The sequence below is a fragment of the Homarus americanus genome, unplaced genomic scaffold (genome assembly GCF_018991925.1).
Source record: "Homarus americanus isolate GMGI-L3 unplaced genomic scaffold, GMGI_Hamer_2.0 scaffold57980, whole genome shotgun sequence".
NCBI classification, from domain to species: Eukaryota; Metazoa; Arthropoda; class Malacostraca; order Decapoda; family Nephropidae; genus Homarus; species Homarus americanus.
Genome location: NW_024716703.1, coordinates 19658806 through 19683428, shown reverse-complemented (window position 1 = coordinate 19683428; position 24623 = coordinate 19658806). Strand labels below are relative to the sequence as shown.

The 24623-nt window shown below is 40.9% G+C and overlaps 1 protein-coding gene across 1 annotated transcript in view; it reads right to left on the bottom strand.

Annotated features, from left to right (window-relative positions):
• Positions 1-24623, bottom strand: part of LOC121858407 — a 38890-nt gene that overhangs the window by 6218 nt on the left and 8049 nt on the right. The window contains exons 3-6 of the mRNA XM_042354852.1: positions 12874-13577; positions 9128-9277; positions 4560-4764; positions 3195-3394 (exon numbers count right to left, since the gene is read on the bottom strand). Of these exons, the coding sequence (XP_042210786.1) occupies positions 3195-3394; positions 4560-4764; positions 9128-9277; positions 12874-13577 (1259 nt within the window). The remainder of the gene's footprint in view (positions 1-3194; positions 3395-4559; positions 4765-9127; positions 9278-12873; positions 13578-24623) is intronic.

Here is a 24623-nt window from a genome sequence, read left to right as displayed (position 1 = left end):
TACCTGTCAACAGTGTGTGTAACAGAGAACAGTCCAGCCGCCTGACCCACTATTAAGCTGACTAGGAACAAAGTAAGTAAATAAGTGGATAATATAAGTAATCTCCATTAGCCAGGATCTTCAATTCCCAGAACTCTACGTTACCCATAAATAAAATTTTGAGTATTCCAAGAAATTTAGGGAAAATCTCTTCGTTCAGGACATTCGAATGAATTTATGAGAGTTTGCATCGTGCACCAACATGTGCTGAACAAATAGGTAGTGTGGGTAGATTGGTTCAGAGTATTCCTGAGGTACAATGGCCACAGTCATGTGACTGCATGGGATGCTATGATTGGTTGATGTATCTCACAGTCTATCGCCACAAACTCTCGCATCATGACACACTTAGTTCATTGTCTGCTGCTGTTGTACAAGCCTGTTCACTCACTGCTGTTTTTGCATACGACCTGTGTTGAATAGTACTGTACCAGAATATAATCAGCCAAGAATACCGTTAAAGCAGTGTTAAGACGTAAAAAGTGATTACAGTTACATATACTGCACTGTACTTTCAATAAATGTGAAAGTAGTACCATATGTACAGTACTGTGCATAGCAGAGTGGACAGTGTATGCTAGTGTAGTAGAGTATACAGTATGTGAACAATCCCCCCCTAATGGAGGGAAAGGAGAGTGACAGTTAACAACACCTGCTACAGGAGATGGTACAAGACAAAGGCAGGCCATCCTGTATCATCATATCACCATTTAACCTGCCTGCATCACAAGCTCAAGACAATAGTATCTACTGGTGAGTACAGTGCATATTATAGTGTATACAGTATGAAGTATATTTTGCTTATTTACAATATATTGTATGTGTACAGTGGTGTTTGCATACTGTACTGTACAGCTAGACCCCGACTTACTTAATCACGCAGTTGTGACCATTTTTTTTTTCAATTTTTTTTTTTTTCCAAATGACACACGCATTTTCAATACCGAAACGTTTCCAGTTAATGTAGTCTCCATGTATAATTAGAAAATTATGGGGCCCCATGTGCATTCAGCTGACTACATTAAAGGTAAGTGCTCAGTCAGTATCCATTCCTCATTATTTATTACTTTCACTGTACTGTATACATTCCTCATTATTTATTACTTTTACTGTACTGTATTTCATTGTAGATTTATTTAATTTTTTTATCTATGTCGGACTTACGACCATTCGACTTTACCATTCGGACTTATGACCATTCGGACTTACTAACCTGGATTTGGGTCCCTAACCCCGTCGTAAGTCGGGGTCTAGCTGTACATAAATACAGCTCTAAAAATTATTCGGGCTAACAGGGAGATTACTGCACATTGCCTTGGAGTGAGGGATAGTGGAAGAGATGTTGAGTGAGAGTGGAAGAACTAAACCTCATCCCATTCCCATATTCTATACTGGTTTTAACAGAATATAAGTGAGAATAACATTATGTGGATATATCAGATCTGAGACTTTCAGATGATCACTACCTATGCAGATCAGATCAGGCTGAAGCAGTGGCATTAAATAAATTATTTTCCTTGCAGTTCTTACAAGAGAGGATGCAAACAACTCCCCTGCTTTCGAGAAAAAACAATTTCACATGGGACTAATGCACAATGAGATCTCAGAAGAATGAATCAGAACAAAATTGTCAAAGCTCATAGCTCAGAAGAGTACTGGGTCAGGACTCCTGACCCTGATAATGCATATCCCAGAGTATTAAGAGAGCTGTGCAATGAGCTTGCAGAGCCACATAAAATGTTAATCTGCAGAAACATGAATGAAATAAAGATTCCAGTGACTGGAAAATGCATTGCATATGTGAGTCCTCCATTCAAACGGAGATCACCATTACACAAACAATTTCAAGATGATGAATTTGATCAACAAAGTGTGTTAAGTACCAGAGAGCATCAAATACGATGCCATGGTGGAACATCTACAATGGATCTACCTCATAAAGGAATGCCAGCACAGTCTTATACCCAGACTCGCCTGCTTAAAACAATTACCTGTAATTAAGGTACTGGTTGTGTGGACATACATCCTGGCATTGTCAACAATATATGCAATAAACCTTGACGTTGTCAAGCATTCCATAGAGTACCTCATGAAGGACTGAAAATTAAACTGGAAGGTTACAGAATTTGGGATGATCATCCTGGAGTAGATCAAAGACTTCCTTCATGACCATAAGCAGTGTGTGGTGACTAATGATATGAAATCATCATGTGTACCCATGATAAGTAGGATACCATAGGGTAATGTGCTGAGATCAGTTAATTATTTTTTTTCATGACTGATATGCCAGGTGAGGATGATACTATGTTATTCAGGGAAATTAAGAATCAAATGGACTTTGAAATGTTATAGGAAGATTTCAATCAGCACTAGAAGTGGTCAGAGGAATGGCTGTTAAGATTCAATGTTACAAAATGCAAGAGAATGCACCGATGTCATACCAATAGTAAGGAGGCAAAATCACATGTCCCAACATGATGAAGAAACTTCATTAACTGAGACCAAATGTGAAAAGGAACTGGGTGTATGTTAACAATGGACTCAAGTTTTAAAACCGTAGAGAAAAGAAGGTACAGTATATCAAGTGAATAAATTATTAAGACATGAAATCATTACACTCTTCAAAAGTGAGCTGCTCTCCACTTGGAGTACTGCTATCCCATCTGGTTCCCCAACATATGCTACTGACTGACAGGTGATTAAGAATATCCCCAAAAGAGCCAAGAGACCTGTGTCTTCACTCCAGCACCTCAAATACCAAGAGAGATTAGAATGATTGCAGTTGCCTAGTTCATACTATAGAAAGTCAAGAGGTGATTTAATAGAAGTCTATAAGCACCTCAGAGGATATTACCCAATTGAATGCTCATATCTAGAAATAGAAGATGCTGCCCCGAGGTCACAGCCTCAATTCAAAGAAGCCACAAATACAAAAAATTGTCAGACCACCGAGTGTGAACTCATTTAAGATCAGGCTTCACCACTGCTGGTGCAGGTTCAGGTATATACCAAACCCAGTTTATGCTCAGTGTCTGCCAGTAGTGCAAAACAGATAAATTACTAACCACCCAACTTGCTAGAGTGATGACCAGAGGTTAAGAGGGTAGCAAAGAAAATTCTAAAACTTCTACTCACGTTATAAAATTTTTACTTACTTTTGACATTGGTACGTTGTGACACTTAGAACACACGTGCTTGTGGAATGGAATGGCATCCCCCTTTTTCAGTAATTTCTGAAGGTCAGTTTTTGTTTCTGGCACAGATATGTTTTCTTTAACTTCAAAAATAGAGAAGACATAAACTCTTGGACTGGTTGTATTGGATTTATCAGGTTGTTTGAGCATCTTGAAGAATTCTGAAATACAATTTTAAAATTCTTTAAATACTGTGCAGGTATATGCTCTAACTATTAAGGTATTCACCATAAGCAATAAAAAGCTAGGAAACAGAAATTAATGTACATGTACTTATCTAGGTAGTCTAGTAGCTCCAGGATTACAGAAATATATCAACAAAAACATCAAAAACTTACAGGAAGCAAGAAATCTGTGTTGGAAGATGTAATGAGTCATTAACACAACTAATTACAGTACTGTAATTAATTTTTTTACCCCAAATGCTTAATATGATGTACATATTACTGTACAGTCATGGTCAAAAGTAATCATCCACCCCTCCTACTACCATACCCGTGAGCTCAAGGCCTTTCTACATGACAGGTCACAAGAGGGTGAGGGAAGTATTGATGGGGGGAGCTTAGGCAACCGGCATGGTAGGAGGGTGAAAGTCAAGGGCCACTTCCAGAGTGAGAGTGTCTGTGGTCTTAGAATTATCCTTAATAACTGAAAAATGTGTTAAGTTTGGTGGATGTAGCTTGATGTTGACAACCTTCATGACCCAGGCAGTTTATAGGCCACAAGTCCAGAAAACAGTGAGGGCAAACTTTTTCAGATTGAGAATTGTGAACTCTTGGAATAACCTGCAAAAGAGTGCTGTGACAGCATCGAGTGTGAGCATTTTCAAGGTCAGACTTGACCAACACAGGAGCAGGTTCCGATATTTTCAGGAGCCAGTGCCTGCCTAATATTTGCCAACAGTGCATATCAGAGACGTGACTGACACCAAGCGGCTAACGAAACAACTAAAGAGGATAAAGGTAAAGTAAAAATACCTGTGATTTTAATCAAAATTCAGTTTGACCTTTTGTTCTAAAGTCGCAAGGAGTTACAATACCTTCACTCCCTCATCAGTAAATAAGGTACAATACCCATTGATAACTGGGTCAACTGGAGTACCCAGGATCAAACTTTAGAAACAGGAGATGAGTGCTGTATCCATTTGGCTTGGTCACTGCACCCCTTCAAGAGAGTAGGGATATCAGAAACTTTAACAAGACTATAAATCTCCACAAAGATGACAATTAATAATATTTGGTAAATATTAGGAAACATGCCAACTTGCCATAATCACCAGGAGAATTATTCCTGGATAACAAATACTCCAATATCACTAACGCTTACCTGTAATGAAGTTAATGGAAGGATACAACTCCACATCAGACGGGAACACGAAATAAGTTTGAACAGCTTGTCTTGCAGTGTTTCTTGCTACATTGACAGGATATAACAATTTCCTCTGTTGTCTGTATGTAGTAACATTAGTCCAGCGAGGGGGCTCCAGTGCACAGTCAGTCTTCCTTTTTAAAAGTTCATCAGTGGATGGTACCTAAAAAAAAAAAAAAATACATAAAGAAAATTAATTATTTTCAATATGAAATAAATCAGCTAAAAATCAACCTAATATCAAAGTCAGAAGAAAAGATCCTAGGAGAGTAAACAAGGTTTTAAATTTGATTGTTTAAACTGTGGCTTCTCACCCTGACAATTTGGCTCACTCTTTGTTTTCTCTGTAAGATGACTCTTGCAAAATTCAGTACAGTACAGTATATAGTCTGGATTTATGCAGATTTTGTTAACGCGTTTGGTCATTTACATGGTGCCTTGCCAGAATGAAATGTTTTAATTAGGCGGTAAATTTCATCATATACGCGGGAAGTGACGCGGGCAGGATGCGCACAAGGTTGCCCAGTCATCAAAACATTACCGAGTTCTTTACCCGCCACCCACCACAGCCGGCCCAAGTCAGTGATAGTGAGGATATGGACTTTGAGGGGTTTGACAAAAAGGCCTTGCAAGCCTCTGTGGTAGATAGTGATACAATTGATACAAGTGATACAGGTGAGGGCCGATAATCTGCCCTCTGCCTCAGAACCAACCCCCCATCCCCGTGTGCCCAGCCATCTTTTCTACTAAAGTAAGTGTTAAAAAACCTAATATTATTGCTATTTCTCTTAAATATTAATTGTGTGTGCATACCATCATAACATTAAGATGTTATTTTTACTACAACATACGTATTGTGTCGGAAAAAGTGTAGTTTGGTGGTCGGCCCAGTCTCAATTTCAATTAATCCCATATGTTCTGCTATTTCATTTACGCGTTTCTCGTTTTATGCGGACCTCCACGGGTTCAATTGACCGCGTAAATGATCAAACTCTACCACCAATTGCTTCCTTGTGAAATATTTTTTTAACTATACCTGTACCAGGGAGTTCTGCTACCGCCGCGTGTTTTGATACTTGGCAATTTGCTCTAACGTTTATGAATTGAACAATATTTGTATATGACGCTTGTTTTGCTATATATGATTGCTTACTATTTCTCCAATTTTGTGGTATTAACTGTGAATATGGTAAAGAAGAATATCTCCAAAAAGCGTTCTGATGATAGAATTCCCAGTGATTATCGTAAAAGAAAGGATATAACACTTGAAGAGAAGCTCGATGTTATCAACCTCAAAATCACCCTTCTCCCCCATCAAGTTACATTCATATTTTTTCAAGGTAAAGTGTTAAATTTACTGTATGATTTCATTATTAGATATGAATGTAACATTTATTTAGACTGTGCTATCCTTTGTGTTAGGCTAAATACTAAATTTTTTCGATTTCGAGTAATCTGCACCTAACCCTATTTTCTCCATAAGCCCTGTTATTTCTATTACGCGATTTTCTATAACACGATATTTTACAAGAACACAATTATCGCGTTATAGCAGAACTATAGTCATTTTCTTAAGCTGATGGTACTAAGCTTATATTGTACATAATGTTCACATAATCTGTACATAATGTTCAATCACAAACAAATTCATGCTTTCGTCTTAAACTATAACACTGCATGTGGTGTTTACACTTAATTCAATTCTTTACAAATGTTCATTATTATCCATTACTTTATATGTTTGGTGTCATTTATCTTGATATACATAATATAGGTACACCCATCAAAAAATTATCCTGTCAGTCCTCTCTCCCATCCATGAACCATGAGAGAATCATGAACCTGTGAATCCAAGATATAACACAGTGCGCCATTTTTTCTTTTTTTACGGGATTAGCACACCACGGCACAGGTAAATGACCCAAATCATGGCCTGGGGGCGGAAATATAATAATAATAATAATAATAATAATAATAATAATAATAATAATAATAATAATAATAATAATAATAATAATAATAATAATAATAATAATAATAATAATAATATAATAATAATAATAATAATAATAATAATAATAATAATAATAATAATAATAATAATATGCCGAGGTATAATTTTATATTTTAATTCGGCAACTAGGTGTTTTGATTGTTTTCTGTCCCATGCTGCAGTAATTTGGGCAAATTTGGTGAAAATTTTATGTGCAGTATATATTGATGTATTAATTATGTAAGAATATTCTAGAATGTATTTGCTTTTATCCTCTTCACCACTGATCAACTCGTTAGCCGCATGGGCGATCGGTCACATCTCTGATTACTTTTCCTTTTCTTTTGTCCTCTTCACCAAAAGATCGGCTCGTTAGCCGCTTGCGCAATCGGTCACGTCTCTGTTACGCACTGTTGGCAAGTACTGGGCATGCACCGGCTCCTGAATGTACCTGAACCCACTGCAGTGTTGGTCAAGTCTTGTCTTCAAAGAGCTCACACTTTGTGCCGTCACAACACTTTCTGGTAGATTGCTCCAAGAGTTCACAACTCTCACTCCGAAAAGGTTTACCCTCATAGTTTTCTGGACTTGCGGCTTCTTCAATCTTGAGCTGTGACCCCTTGTGGGGCGAGCGTCCGCCAGCTCCAAGTAAGGACACTCTACTGAGAGTGCCCTTTGAGATGCTTATACACCTCTATTAAGTCACCCCTTGCTCGTCTATAGTATAAGCTAGGCAAGTTCAGGCACTCCAGTCTCTCAGGGTAGCTGAGGTGCCGAAGGGTAGGCACCAGTCTGGTGGCCCTCCTTTGAACATTTTCAACCAACTGACAGTCCCTAGCATATCTCGGGAACCAGACGGGGTGACAGTACTCCAAATGGGGAAGCACTTCACTCTTGAAGATCGTTACGAGGGACGGACCGTCAAGATATCTGAATGACCTTCTTATACAGTATGACCCAATAATTTATTTGCCTGATTTACCTTCTTCTCGCAATGGCCCGAGAACTTCAGGTCATTGTCAACATGCACACCTAGGTCTTTCTCACATTCATTCTCAAATAGTGCAGTTTCTTCATCCCGTTAGGACATATGATATGCCTCCTTACCGTTGGTACGCTCCAGGTGCATCCTCTTACATTTCATGACATTGAATCTCAGCAACCATTCTTGGAGCCCACAGAGGTTCTTCTGCAGCTCTTCACAGTTCGCTTGGTTCTTGATTTCCCGAAATAACTTGGCGTCATCGGCAAACATTTGTATGGAGGAGTGTACAACGTCAGGCATGTCATTTATGAAACAAACAAACAACAGCAGGCCCAATACACTGCCCTGTGGTACCCCACTTGTGACAGGTATGGATGATGATTTCACGCCATTAATCACCACACACTGCTTGCTGTCATGTAGAAACTCTTCTATCCACGCTAGGACATTTCCCCGAATTCCACACCCTTCCAGTTTGATTTTCAGCCTTTTGTGGAGTACACTGTCGAAAGCCTTGGCAAAATCTAGGTAAATATTGTCGATATTACCACCCCGTTCCAGAATATGGGTCCAAATATCCAATATCTTGAGCAATTGTGTTAAGCAGGAGCGCCCCGGCATAAAACCAAGTTGGCAATCCTTTACAAGGTTGTTTCGTAGTAGATGTTCCATCGCGGCATCTCTGATAATACTCTCAAGTACTTTACATATTATGCTGGTCAGGCTCACCAGTCTATAGTTGTTCATGGAGTGACGATCGCCCTTCTTGAAGATAGGACTCACATCGAGATTTTTTCTTTACTTTGTCAATCACCGCATGGTTCATGTGTAACAGTCTCCTTGTATTCCTGGAGTGAGTGGGTTTGGTCTTGGGGGTATATTTATCAATAAAATACTAGTTCACTTTATTGGCTATGATATTCAGAGTAGTACAGTATCTGCATTCTTGTATCATAGTGAGTCAGACCAGTGGATACCCTTTATATCCCCCCTCTCCCTCATCCCGTCATAATTTCTCTTGTAATATTTGAACCTTGGTTCTGTCGTGACTAGTGCCAACAGTGCTAGATGTTCTAACTTGGCCACCATACCCTCTTCATTAGTTATGATGAGGTCCAGTGGTTTGGGTGTTTTTGCCTCTGTATAGCGAGTCGGATCTTAAACAAGTTAAAATAGAAAATTGTCTCTCTGAGTTTCTACAAAAAGTTTCATTCCTCCATCTTGCATTTTGTATGTAACATTATCATAGGAGTTACAATACCAGTATTAAGAAGCATTGAAAGCTGATGAAAATTCTTGTTGGAGGAGTAAGTCAACAAGTCATGTGAAACAATAAATGTACTGTACAAAGTCATCCATCCCATTAACACGTTCCCTTTCAACTGTGGAAATGCATGAAAAATGCACACAATACAGCAAGTGCACAACAACACATGCAATGTATTTTATATATTTGTAAATATTCGAGTATACAGTACAGTACATTATTGTAAACAAAGCTCACATTCAACTCAATAAGCTAATCATTATTCACGATGCATTATTTACCTTCTTAGGCGTGTGGGAGACATGAAAGAAGAGGTGGAAAGTGACATATTTTTTTATGCCCTCGGCCCAGCAGTCACGGAGGTAGAGGATAGTGTTGAGAGTCGCATTAAAATCAGTTCCAGGTGCATATACTGCCACACTCACGGGACCCTGGAAAATAAAGTATCATTACACTATAGTCTATTGTATATTCATGATTCAAAGAGGTCCAGGATAAACTTTGAAGTTTCTATATTAAAAGAATACAAAACAGTATAATGCTCATGCCAAACTCTCATTAACATAAATATTACTGTATACCCTACTGGATTCCAAATTAATGGGAGCTAACTTAGAATTAAAACCTAGAGGGTAATTGTTTAAGCCCTCATCCTCAAGGCATTGATTATTTTCCTCAAAGTTAAACCAAAATCCTTCAGTTAATAAGATAATATCCTAAAGGCATTACACCATTGTTCTCTTAAACCATCATCCTAAAAATATTTATACTGTATACAGTACTATCTTCACCCTTGAGTAATTAAACACTCATCTTAAAGATGTTAAACCATCATCATGTGCAAACATCATCCTGAACAGGCAAAAATCTCATAACTCAATCATGAAAGACAGACAGGCTAATTCAATCAATATGTGATTCACCTCAACTCACATGGCCACAAATCTATTATCTAACAAATTGTGGTTAGTGCAAGATTATGGTGATGAGATAGGTAATTCTACCTGATAAAGATTTGGTGAATATGTCAATAAAATCTGTGTCTTAGATAGTAAACTTATATCTGTTACACAGTATAGGAGTCAAGCAAAGATCAAGAAAACCTGGTCATGGTCATAGTTGTTGGCAGTGCTGATACATGGAACTCTGTACTGCATTGGTTCTCAAACTATCTGATGTGGTGGACCAGCAATTTTTTTTTCCAATGTGCCAGGGACCGGTACCATATTTGTGCCATATTATTATCGTATTCGCATAGGCACTTCGCACATCAGATCAGAAACGCTAACATTCTTCTCTTTATTAATTGGAATGGGAGTGTGGATACCAAGTGTCGCATACTCGTGGATATGTTCCCATTTAAGCACACTGAGGATTGAGTGAAAGGCTGTGCATCTGTGCGGATAGTATAAAATTACTATTGCTAATTTACGATCCAAGAAAATATTATTTGAACAATCGTAGTATTAATTTATAACGGAAACAATATATTGAATACAGTATAATAAAAGTTGACACATTTATATTTTATATTTATTTTGTAAACAAATAATGCAGTATCACAATACAGTATAAATAAAAAATAATAAAAAGTCAAACCAACAAAATCTCCTAACAAAGATATTATTAAAAAATGTTTTTGTTGGTAGTGAAGCAGAAAAAACTCTTTCCTTCAAATCATCCTCATGTTCAAAGCATACATACACCATCAGAATTGCCAAATTAGCAACGTCTGTACATTTATCAAGCTGCAAAGGCAAGTACTTTGCAAATTTATTCTGTCTTATGAGCTGATCTTCCATAACGTGAGCCAGATCGTGAATTTGTCGAGCTATAGTGTCATTTGAAAGTGGCAACTGAACCACTTTCTTTGCCACTGGCTCACCCAGCATTTCCATGCAGACATCTTTAATATATAAGTTATAATGAAAGCCCCTTGAAATCGAGGATGGCCGGCCCAAGGGCCACCTAGGCGTGAATTTTTTTTAAAGTGTAGAAGCTGTCGCCAACACAACAACCACACCCTAAGTTAACGAGCTGCATGACCCAAGAAGACCGGACAACTCGCCAACTGCACTGGCTAACCATTACCCCGGAATGCGATTTGCAAATTGATTAACATCCAGGTTCCAAATTACTGCCGGGTAGAAGGCAAATGGCATAAAGAAACTTGCCCACAGTTTCACCCTGCCCGAGGATCGAACTCGGGTCCGCTCGCTTGCGAGGTGAGAATGCTGACCATTACACCACAGGTCGCCACCTTTAATATATACAACCTATCACTAGCGTCTCACTGATGGTTGTATGGCTTTTTAGCCTCAGCAACTCGAAGCACTACTTTATAAGAAGCCTACAAAGCACAAGTATTTTTATGTGTGGCACTTCAAAGATCTGTTTCTGACAGCCTTTTAAATCAACATGCATTCTTTCAGAGAACTCTTTTGGCTTTGAACTCATTTCTTTATCGACTGATAATTATTCTTGGTGGAATTCCGGGGCTAATTTTTAATTATACTACTGTTTCTTTCTTTCCTGGAAACTCGCTGCGGACTGGCAGCCGATGGCTTGCGGACCACCACTTTGAGTAGCACTGATGTACTGTATCTAAAAACATATTTTATCCAATTTTGTTCCCATAAACAGCAATTCTTTATCAGCATCTCTTCAACTACCTGTATGTACTTCAGCTTTAAGCTGGGATTTTTAATTATATATCTGACGTGGTGAATTTCAGGACAGTTTTGTAAAGTGAAAAAATATTGATAAATTAGATTGCTCAAGATTTATTTCAACTGAAAGGGATTAATGATTTTTATTCAGTGTCCTGTGTTAGGCCCAAATATTCACAGTCGACATACCTGACGATGAGCCCAATCATCGGGAACCTGAAGCTCGTGTCGAGAGATTGTACAGTATTCAAGATCATGCTTTGGGACTACGATGGGTCAGGATCCCGATCCACCAGGTAGGGTTACCAACATGTGCAAATTAGTTGGATAGCCCACTGTTGCTACAGCGTAGGCATAAGTACCACAATATATTTCAAACTCCCCACCCAAAAAAAAAAGTAACCAAAACTAAAAAAAAAAGATCATATAACCAAATGAACATAAAAGCTTCAAGAGGATATCTATGGGATATAGAAATTATTATTCTCTGGTGTTTGTGAGGTCTGTCTTGAAGGTGTTGCCCACACTGGGATGGCCGGCGGTTGGTGTGCCACGAATCATCTGTCACATCACTCGCAACATGGTGTGAAAAGATGTGGGAAATATGGATAGCTGTGACCGTAGTGTACCACTGTCTTTTAAACAGTGCAGTGCTCTAGTTAGCCTCATCCAAGAGAAGGGTAAAATTATAAAAAACAAGGCATCTGACCCCCGGAGCTGTGACAAGAGAAATTGTTTCTAAATAACTGACAATCTTTGCATGTACAGTACGTACATGGAAACAAAACTTTCTGTCACCAATTAACTTATTTCCTATCAGTTTTTAATATATTCTATCTCAATACTGTATATCAAAACTTCGAGGGTGAAAAACTTTTTATATTCATCAGGATTGCCATAGGGCAAGTACTCTCTCCTGATGAATTGCTTAAAGATCCCAATAGGAAACCCGGTCCACCAAGACTGCCTTCGGGTCTGCTGGCATCTCTGAATAACCACACATGGCGGTTCTCCCCAGCAGTGACGTGGTGTAAGGACTGTGAATATGTCCCCTAAACTCATCCTAGAAGCCCTAAGATGCTTTTTGTTACCTTGATGTTCATTTTTCTTGGTAACACTATTACCACGGTGACTCAGCAAAATACCACTCATTCTTAAACAAGATAAATTATAATGAAGATACAACCACAGGAGGGCAGTGACTAGGACAATGAATGAAATTAAGATCTGTGATCCCCAGTGATAAAAAATCTGGGAGGATTGACAGTCCAAAAATTTGGATATTAGGCCATAGTTGCCAACCTTCAGACATGAAGATGGCTTTTTACTTATGTTTACTGTGGAATGTGAGGACTGACCTGCCAGCGGGAAGTGAGGGGCTCCAAGTTGTCAAGGAAGGTGTAGTCAGCATGGGTGGTGTAGGTGATGGACTCATCACAGCGGAAGGAAAGAGCTGCAGGGATGTAATTCTCCAGGACCCAGTAGTCACCCCGCTGATAGTAAAACGGGCGTTGGGGTCTGGTGGTACAGTCCCGCAGGTCAGGATATATCTTGTGCTCTTGTGAATCCAATGGCGGATCAAGGGGCTCCATGGCCAGAGGCTCCACAACAAGCTGCTCTGTCACCCCCACACTCTCTTGTACCTCCCTGGGTGGCTCCTCTGGTTCTCCTCCACCAGCTTCCACACCTCCACTGTGTGGCATCTGCTCTAAACCTACCTGAGGCACTTGTTCTATACTTGCTTTCGGAACTTGTTCCACACCTCCAACCTGCTCTGGTAACTGCCCTAGGGTTCGCCGCCCACCAAGGGATATGTCCCTAACTTCAGCCTCATCAAAGTTATTGACCAAGACAGCAAGTGGTGGTAAGTCCAGAGGGGAAGAACCCTGATCTGCATCCTGAAGGCTGGACAACTGGAGGGAGACACCTTCGGCCGGCAGGTTGGGGTGGGTGGGTGTGGTGGCCAGCCAGGCAAGGCACAGGTACAGCACCAGTACAGCATTCAGCAACAGTGACCCACGCACCACCAACACCCGTGCTGATGCCATTGTCCAAAACAACCCTGCAGGGAGAAAGTATTTTTAGTCTACAAACTTGATATTTTTTAGACACTAATTAGTCATTAAAAAGACAAGTTCCTGGCCTACATGCTTTACTTTCTATAGCTAATTGGATCATTAATTTATGCAAAGTGGCTATTATTTCATGAAGCAGTGCTCTTGTTAGACACTAATCCTACGTGTCTGCTATCAAAATGAGGAAGCTAAATCACAGCTAACATACCTAAACTAACATAAGTAAAACATTAGGTTTTTTTATTAAGTTAGGTTAGGCAAGTTAGGTTAGCTAGGTCACTTAGCTTAAGTAAGTTCGGTTAGGGTAAATTAGGTAGGTCAGGTTACCTTGCATTTGGAAAAAAAAACCTTGACAAACTTGTAACTAGGAGTCAAATCATGGAATAATGTAAAACTTTTAAATTAATCACTTTCACACCTGCCATTAGCATGAGGTACCGGATGCAAACACCTTTTTCTTGTGTAAACTCAAGCAACCCCCAAACACATCATCATAGACGTTTCAACCAAACCAGATTTTGTTGCTGTACAGAAGCTTCAACTTCTCTAAGGACAACGAGCAGCTGAAACTCGGGCCTTTCGTGCAGTCCTCAGACTGAGGTATATTAGTCATGATACTGAACCTATAAATAGGTCCCAAGTTCAAACTATTGTACCTTCAAGGTGTCAATTAGTATGATATAGTACAGTATTGATATACAGTAATCTATAACTAGTGAGAATTGAACTGGTTGTACTGTAGTGAGAGCTGGTGCAATGTGAGTTGATACTAGTATGAGTTGGTACTATTTTTATAAGTTGGTATTAGTATGAGCTAGTACTAATATGAATTAGTATTAATACGACCTCTTAATAATATGAATTCGTATTAATATGACCTAGTACTAATATGAGTTGGTACAGGTATTAATATGAGTTGGTACAGGTATTAGTATGAGTTGGTACTATTATAGCAGGTGATATAACTAGTATGAGCTAGTACTAGTAGGATTAGTACCACAGGGTTGCCACAGGGCAGTGTATTGGGCCCGCTGTTGTCTGTTAGTTTCATAAATGACATGCCTGACATTGTACACTCCTCCATACAAATGTTTGCTGATGACGCCAAGTTATTTCGGGAAATCAAGAACCAAGCGGACTGTGAAGAGCTGCAGAAGGACCTCTGTGGGCTCCAAGATTGGTCGAAGAAATGGCTGTTGAGATTCAATGTCACGAAGTGTAAGAGGATGCACCTGGGGCGTACCAACGGTAAGGAGGCGTATCATATGTCCCAACGAGATGAAGCAACTGCACTATTTGAGACTGAATGTGAGAAGGACCAAGGTGTGTATGTTGACAATGAGCTGAAGTTCTCTGGCCATTAGGAGAAGGTAAATCAGGCAAATAAATTATAGGGTTTTATAAGAAGGTCGTTCAGATATCTAGACGGTCCGTCCCTCGTAACGATCTTCAAGAGTGAAGTGCTTCCCCATCTGGAGTACTGTCACCCCGCCTGGTCCCTGAGATATGCTAGGGACTGTCAGTTGGTTGAAAATATTCAAAGGAGGGCCACCAGACTAGTGCCTGCACTTTGGCACCTTAGCTACCCTGAGAGATTGGAACGCCTGAATTTGCCTAGCTTATACTACAGACGGGCAAGGGGTGACCTAATTGAGGTGTATAAGCATCTCAAGGGGCACTACTCAGTCGAGTGTTCTTACTTGAAGCTGGCGGACGTTCGCCCCACAAGGGGTCACAGCTCAAGATTGAAGAAGCTGCAAGTCCAGAAAACTGTGAGGGCAAACTTTTTCGGAGTGAGAGTTGTGAACTCTTGGAACAATCTACCAGAAAGTGTTGTGACGGCACCGAGTGTGAGCTCTTTCAAGACCAGAATTGACCAACACTAGAGCAGGTTCAGGTACATTCAGGAGCCAGTGCATGCCCAGTACTGTACTTGCCAACAGTGCATAACAGAGAAATGACCGGTCGCCCAAGCGGCTAACGAGCCGATCATTTGGTGAAAAGGATAAAAGAAAAAGAAGAGTGGCGGAGGCATGACTGATTGGGCTGGCGAGCCAATCAGTGGTGAAGAGGATAATAGTAGTGCGAGATAGTACTAGTATGAGGTGGCACTGAAATGAGGTGTTACTAGTACGAGCTGGTGTGTGTTGGCACTAGCATGATTCGGCATTGGTGTTTGTTGGGACCAAAGCTTATTGGCACTAGTATTAGTTGGCACTAAAGGTGATGGTACTATTATGAGTCATCACTTATGTGTGTTGGTACTAGAATGTGTTGGCACACAAGTAATAGGAGTTGGCACTAATAGGTGATGGTATTAGTACAGTATGAGTTGGGGTTAATATTCAGTAGTTGCCAACATCTACTTGTATATTTTGTCTTATGCACGAAGAAAGAGAAAAATACTAAAAAAAAAAAAATTTCTGTACCACTTCCGTCGGAAATTTATATTTTTTCAAGTATTTTAACCAATATGACCCCCCTCAATTACCAACAATATTAGTTGTTCAAAACAGGCGTAAAAAAAAAAAAAAATCATTCGTTTAAAAACGTTACCTAACTTCTCCCAACCTATAAAATCCTAAAACTAAAAGAAATTTACTTTAATCATGTTTTTGGTGTTTAGTATGTGATGGTGTTTTCAGTGTTTGGTATGTGATGGTAGTTTTTTTCGGTGTTCAGACGAAGAGAGACCCATAAACTCGAAAGTGATTATTAACCTTATTACAAACAAGGAAAGTGAGGTCAGGTTTTTAAAGGTTTGTTTGTTCTTTTTAGTATTTGTCCCTACATTTTCCCTCTACTTCAAAGCCCAGCCCACTTTCAACAAATAAAATGTTGGTAATTTTATCGGTTAAAATGCTAAAAAAATATATAAATTTCCCATGGAAAAGCTATAGAATTTTTTTTTCCACATTCTCCCTATATAAGACTGAATACTGTATATAAGTAGGTGTTGACAACTACTAAATATACGAGTGTGAGCTGATGATAAATTGCAGGGGAACATCCAGGGGGGGCTGGGGGGTCCGCCGGCCCCCCCCCCCTTTTCATAGGGAAATTCCAAGACTTTCTTTAATGCAATATTGTACTCAGGCGTTTTTGTAAAGTAAAAAGTAATTATAATTGACCTCGGAATATTCCCTAATATCAAGTGCACATGGCTTCAAAATGGCCTCAAAATGCCGATGTTATTGGTCAGATTTCCAAAAAATTTCTTGGGGGGGGCTTACAGCACCCCACCTCCAACCCCCTGCTGGGCGGGCTTGCTGTGCTTCTCTTGTTCCACTAACCACAACTTCTTTTGATGTTCCTGGATCCGCCCCTTAATTGATACTATCAGGAACATAAACCATATAGTAGTATGAGCTGAAGATAGCATGAGCTAAAACTAGTATAAACTGGTACTAGTTTGAGCTGATAATAGTACAGCCTCCAATAGGAAGCAAAAGTGAGGCTATCCCGATCAGAGTTGCCAACTTAGCGACTTTGTAGCTGGATCTAGAGCTTTTTGTTATTTTCTAGCGACATTTTAGAGCGATTTGCGACTTGTCGCAAATCTAGAGACATCCACAGAAATCTAGCGACTTTCTGGATACTTTTGGACTGTCCATGAAAACTCAGTTTTCCTAATTTCGAGCCATAATATATAGCAACGGGGTTACAGGGACAATAAATAATAAGAAAAGTATAATACATTTGAACGGGTCGTGGTACAGAAGGAGGGACACGTCTATTTCCTGATCACTTTATGTCAGCCCGTCCATGGCTAATGTTGCCGTGTCGTCATTTATTTGTCTATTACCTTCGCCTTTGTAGCACCTGGGTAACTTACCTTTTTGTCAGATATGCAATATGAATTTCATTAATACGCTAAATTTTAAAGAATATTAGCAAAACATCTTATAGAATTAATTCTATCAAGCCTGCGTGGCTCCAAACTTCTCATCCGCGTCCACCATGGGTGACCCATAGACTCCATACAGTTGCCCTGCAGGTCGACACTGTTCACCCGCTTTGCCAAAAACCATCAAGGAAAGTTTCCGCTTGTTTGCATGCTGTTTATTAATTTGAACCCTTCATAGTCCCAATAGAAAATGGGTAAGCCACAGTATTCGCAGCGATTTAGGAAGGAATGGCTCAGAGATGACAGATACAAAAATTGGCTTCTGGAGGTGCCAGGAGATAATAAAAAAGGATTTTGTAAATTTTGCAAGTGTACTTTGTCTGCTAAGTTGTGCGACATTGAAAAACACAAAAACACTAAAAAACACAAGAAAGCAGAAGAACCGTTTAGTGCAGAAAGACAGACAATTTTACCATTCAAGAAACTTGGTGAAGCAAAAAAAGTGGAGGGAACTCTGGCCATGTTTGTAGCTGAACATTGTTCTATTCGTGTGGTAGAACACTTAAGTGAAGTGTGTAAAGTATGTTTTAGTGACAGCAAGGCAGGCAGTGAACTCAGGTTAAAAAGATCAAAGTGTTCTGGGATAATATGCAATATTCTTGCGCCACATTTCACAGAAAATCTGAAAAATGATATTTTTACAAAATGCATTTTATTTATACTCCGTCCATTATAGTCGGCATTATGAAAATATTATTTGCATCAAATTACTGAAGGGGGGGAATAATAGCTAGCGACTTTCCATGGAAGATTTAGCGAAATTTAGCTACTTTTAGGTACCAGCCTAGCGACATTTGAAAATCCGAGTTGGCAACCCTGATCCCGATCGCCTGTGACTATTAAGTTCTTGTCTGGGCAAGTAACTTTCAATCCTGGCTAGTAACTTTTCGCTCGGGGGTTCTGTACTGTACAGCTACTGAGAATGGAGAGAGGCCGGAGTCACAATCAAGATCAGAGATGTTACTAAGAACAAAGTCTGGCTTGAAAGTCATGTATACTAATACTGACACATTCCTTGATAAGAGAAGAGTTTGAAACACTACTGAAGGTAGTATGTGTTGTAGAATTGCTGTACAGTACAAGAACAGGGAAATCGACCCGGAGGAATAGGAGTTCAATATAGACGGATATGATTCATTTGCGAACCTTTTTCATGCAACTTGCAAGAGGGTGTGGTTATCTATGCTAGGCAAGACCTTAGAACCAGCCAAGTAAGGGTACAGGGAGAGCATGTTTTTGAAGAATAAAAGTGGTGTAAAATTAAATTAAAGGTGAGAGACTCACTTATTGTCAGGTGTAACTACAGATACCCAAACTGTAGCTTATTTAACTAAAGGAACTTAGGAGTCTTAATAGACAATGCAACGGTGCTCAACTCTAGTCACCTCCTGTCATGTGGGATTTTAACTATGCCGACATCGACTGGAAAATTGAAACCACGCCAAAATAACTTAAATAACCCCTCTACTCTTTTTGAAGAAACTCTGAGAGATAATTTTCTGTTCCAACATGTTAAAGACCCGACTCATTACAGAGGGGAACAAACACCCAAGCCACTGGACCTCATCCTAACTAACGGGGAGGGTATGGTGGCCGAACTGGAACACCTAGCCCCTGTTGACATCAGTCATCACGTAACGTTGTCCTTCAGATTTAACTGTTACTTGGTTCAAGACAAAACCAGGCCAAGGTTCCAATATTACAAGGGTAATTACGATGAGATGAGGGAGGAGATGAGGTGGTATCCACTGACCTGATTCACTATGTATAAGAACACAGACACTACACTGAATATCAAGGTAAAGTGAACCATTTGATTGATAAATATATACCAAAGACCAAACCCAGTGCCTCTAGGAATACAAGGAGGCCGCTACACATGAACCATGCGGCGGTCGACAAAGTTTAGAAGAAAAATCAGAAACTCGAGAAGTGGGTTTGGACAAATGATAAGGAGGACTGGAGGATGTATTCCAGATCTAGGAACTATGCAAAGTCAAGAGTATAGAATGGCTGAAAATGAGTTCCAGGGACTGATTACAAGCTATAGGTCAATTCAAACCCAAAGGCGTTTTACCGCTACGCAAAGTCGAAATTAAAAAAAACGAGTAGGTGTATCGGGCCTGAGGCTTGAAGATGATAGTTATGCAGATTCTGACCAGGACAAGGCAGAGGCGTTGAACAGTTTCTTTACCTCGGTGCTCACAAGAGAGGATGCGAACAATCTTCCTGCATTTGAGGACAAATGGTTCGACACAGTGCTGACCCACATTGTGTTCTCAGAAGAGGTTATAAGTAATAAATTGTCAAGGCTGAAGGTTCATAATAGTCCCGGCTCTGATATGGTGCATCCCAGTGCTAAGAGAGTTGTGGAACGACAGCAAGCCCCATGAAAGGCTGAAAATTAAACTGGAAGGGTAATGGGATTCGGGGAAGTGTCCTAGCGTGGATCAGAAATTTTTTGTATGATCGCAGGCAGTGTGTGGTGATTAACGGTACGAAATCGTCAAGTGTACCCGTAACAAGCAGGATACCACAGGGCAGTGTATTGGGCCTGTTGTTTGTTTGTTTGTTTGTTTCATAAATGACATGGCAGGAGCTATACACTCCTCCATACAAATGTTTGTGGACGATGCCAATTCATTTTGGGAAATTAAGAACAAACACTGTTAAGAGTTACAAAAAGATCTCTGTGAGCTTCAAACATGGTCGAAGAAATGGCTGCTAAGACTCAATGTCATGAAGTGTAAGAGGATGCACCTGGGACTTACCAACAGTAAGGAGGCATACCATATGTCCCAACAGGACGAAGAAACCCCATTAATAGAGACTGAATGCGAAAAGGACCTGGGTGTGTATGTTGACAACGAACTGAAGTTCTTGGGCCATTGTGAGAAGAAGGTAAATCAAGCAACAAAATTTTTTGGTCTTATAAGGAGGTCGTTCAGATATCTAGACGGTTCGTCCCTTGTAACAATCTTCAAGAGTGAGATGCTTCCTGCCTAGAGTACTGTCACCCCGTCTGGCCCCGAGGTATGCTAGGGACTGTTAGTTGATTGAAAATGTCCAAAGGACACCAGACTGGTGCCTGCACTTCAGTTACCCAGAGATTAGAGCGCCTGCAACTGCCTAGCTTCTACTACAGACAGGCAAGGGGGGGACCTAATTGAGGTGTATAAACATCGAGTGCCCATACCTGGAGCTGGCGGACGCACGCCCCACAAGGGGTCACAGCTCAAGGTTGAAGAAGCCGCTAGTCCAGAAAACTGTGAGGGCAAACTTTTTTCGTTGTGAGAGCTGTGAACTATTGGAACAACCTATCAGTGTGTGCTGTGAGATGTTTCAAGACCAGATTTGACCAGCATTGGAGCAGGTTCAGATACATTCAGGAGCCCGTGCATACCCAGTACTTGCCAACAGTGCGTAACAGAGACGTGACCGACCGCCCAAGCGACTAACGAGCCGATCACTGGCAAAGAGGATAACAGTAAAAAGATTAACTTCTTGTCTCAGGTAGTACTTTCCGTCCAGGCTAGAAATATTTTATCTAGGCTACTAACTTTTCGCCCAGGTTAGGAACTTTTTGTCTAAGCTAGTAACTTTTTTGCCTAGGCTAAAACTTTTTTGCTTAGGCTAAAACTTTTTTGCCCAGGCAAGTAACTTTTTTGCCTAAGTTCGTAAATTTTCTCCCTTGCTAGTCATCTTTTATTTGGGTTCGTAATTTTTTTTAGTTGTTAGTCCAGTGGTATTTTACTGCCTTTTAATCTGAACATAAAAGGGTTATTGCATTTCTTTTCTTTTTAATTTATACTGGTAATTAATTTCAATGCAATTTATTTGGGTTTTTCGACATTAGCCTATACATATACACGTTACATGCAAACTTTCAACGTGGGTCACTGTGTGTGGGCTGGATTGAAAGGCCCAGAATATGCAAGGCTTCCAATTTTGGGGAATATTTCACTTAAGTAGAAATTTTGGATTTATTTAGTAACAAATATAGCTGAATATAAAAATAGCCGAAGAGAGTGTATGTAGTCGGATTATTACATGCAAAAGAAAGAATTGGCGCTTAACTGGAAGGTCAGCTCATCAGTTAAATTTACATGAAATAAAGAACCTGTGAGAGGTGTAAAAAGTAATGCCACAGATGCAGAGGCACATGACATCTGTTATCGCCGCCCTCATACGCGGCGACCTCTGACTCCCATGTGGCCGCATGACCTGTGACCTCGCCAGATGTTTTTAAACGTCACAGCCATAGAACAAGCGATTCGTTGTTATGACCATGGACAGGAGCTCGGAACACCTCCGGCACACAGGATTGTCCAGCCCCATCGAGTGTACACACAGTAGCTATAACTAGGAGTTACTTGGAGTGATACTAGGAGTTCAGTGGAGCTATAAGCCCGCACACGTGAGTGAAAGAACACAGTGATTATTTGTATTATGGTGAAATGTTGTGAACTACAAACGTGCATAGTGTAAGGCAATTTGGATAATATAACCTTACAGAATAATGTATTTACTAACTGACGTATAATGTTTACATGTAATGAAATGTAATCAGTAGTTAACGAGTGTCTCACTTTTACAGGTTTGACCATATCATTCAATAGGCGTTGAGTGAGTCCACGTTGCGGGTTTCTCTCACCCTTAAGACATGACGTTATCTAAGTGTCGAACCATTCGGCAGTCAAAACGTAGTCAGAGCTTTGCGAAACCGACAGGTGAGAGTCATCGTTGGAGCTGCTGAAAAGGATCATACCCCATCGTCGGAAGAAGTCGACCTGGGGGACCCTGTGATGTCTGCTGTTTCTACATCGACACATCAACATCGACGCCTGGACGAGTGGAGCAAGAAGAGCGAGCGCTGTAATACTGTAGTTTGGATGAGCGCGCGGGAGTGTTCGATGCGGTCAGGCACGCCGTCTGCTGCGCGGATCTATTTCAGAAAGGTGTGGTGTTGGTGTCAGAATCATTTGTACGAGCGCACAGAGAAATAGTGATCATTGCGACAGTCAGACTGGAACGCCGAGTGTGTGTGTGTGTGTGTGTGTGTGTGTGTGTGGGTGGTATACATTGGCGTCGGAGACGTGTTTGGTTACTTGGCGTGCACAGGTAGAAGGTTTATGATCACCAGAGCTACCCAAAAACCAACTAATATACTCAACTATAGCATGTGTACCTAAAGTGTCAGGGCCACCAAAACAAAGGTGTACATTTGTACCAACTCTCAAGGCACAGCAGAGGCGTGCACTTGTACCAACTCCCTGGACAGAAGCATACACTTGTACCAACTCCTAAGGCAGAGGTGTGCACTTGTACCAACACCAAGGCACAGCAGAAGTGTGCACTTGTTCCAACTCCCAAGGCACAGCAGAAGTGTGCGCTTGTATTAACTCCCAAGGCACAGCAGAAGTGTGCGCTTATACCAATCCCCCAGGCACATCAGTGTGTGCTTGCTTGCTATTGCCAGGACCAGCTGAACTGTGCCCATACACCACCACAAATCACAAACAACCTCACCCAACCGGACGAAATGGCGGACATAGAAAACAATGAGTGGCCACAAGAAATCTATCTAGATGTGGAAAGTGATGGACAACCACTACTAGCTGGCCCCACGATGGAAGAGTAAGATGAACTGGAAAGTGTACCATCTGTCAGCGATAGACACGACTCACCCCAACCAGGAACTAGCCGAAACCCAGACACCAGAGACCATTGGAGGAGTGCACTGATGGAAGGTCTGGAAAGCTACATTGAAGATTTCATTTCCAAAGAAGATATAGTCAAGCCTGCAGCTACAAAGAAAGCCAATGGCCCTGTCGAGAAGACCCAACAGGGCAAACTTAAAGCAGGTGCACGGCCTCATTGAGGGTAGGATCAACCGGTGAGGGAAAAAAGGAGCCATGGAAGACACCAAGGTGATACGGCCATACAAGAGAATGAGGCTACTCTTGGCAAGAATGAGGTTACACCATAACACAGTCTGCCGATATTAAGAGAAATGAACCATGGGAGGTGCTGGACTGGGTTATGTCAGCCTTACACACCCGAGACATACGCCTTCCTACCTTGAAAGGGAAAAGCCGTCATGGGTATTGGAGATTTATGCGTTGCTTCAATGACGCTGTGGACAACACCTAGATGTCTGACGTGGAGACGATGCCTTTATTCGTAAACAGATTCAGGACCTGATGTTGACCCCGTCAGTGCGTACTAATGACAGAGCGGGACTTCAATGCCTAGCAGACAGGCTGAATGTATGTATCTGTAACTTAAGAGCCCAGCAGTGCACTGTGGCAAGTTGACAATCTGTTGGGGGAAAGAGTTGCTGGTTGAGAAGTTACCCAGTCACTTGCGCGAGAAATACCGAAGCAAAATGGAGGAGTTCGAAGCTCAAGGAGAAAAGGAACCAGGGTTAGAACATCTCTGAGGATTCATACAGAAGGCCTATTACCAAGGTCTGTCTCCTCGAGGGCGCCGTTTAATGTTCTAAGTTTTGGGCATGTGCCCAACGGGGGGAGTGTTAACGCCGCCCTCGTACGCCGCAACCTCTGACTCCCATGTGGCCGCGTGACCTGTGACCTCGCCAGATGTTTGTAAATGTCACAGTCATAGAACAAGCTTTTAATTGTTATGACCATGGACAGGGGCTCGGGACACCCTCTGGCACACAGTATTGTCTAGCCCCATCGATTGTACACACACTAGCTATAACTAGGAGTTACTTGGAGCGGTACTAGGAGTTCAGTGGAGCTATAAGCCCGCACACGTGAGTGAAAGAACGCAGCGAGCCTTCTTTGATGTCTGGATATTCGACACTATGGCTGCATGTCACCGTAACTTGTGTCTTAAGGCTGCACACAAGAGGAACGAGAACGACAAGATTAGGGCATAGCGAAGAGAATTCAGAATGTGGATCAAGGCAGCTTCACTCCTCTGGTTTTCACAATCTCTGGTGGGATGAGACCAAGTGCAAGCGGTTTCTATGCAAAACTGGCCAAGGTGTTATCTGAACGGAAGCAGCAGCGCAGAAGTTACATTGCAGCCTGGTTGAGATGTGGACTGTCCTTCTCTCTGCTTAGGTCTGCACTGCTTTGCCTTAGGGGAACGAGAT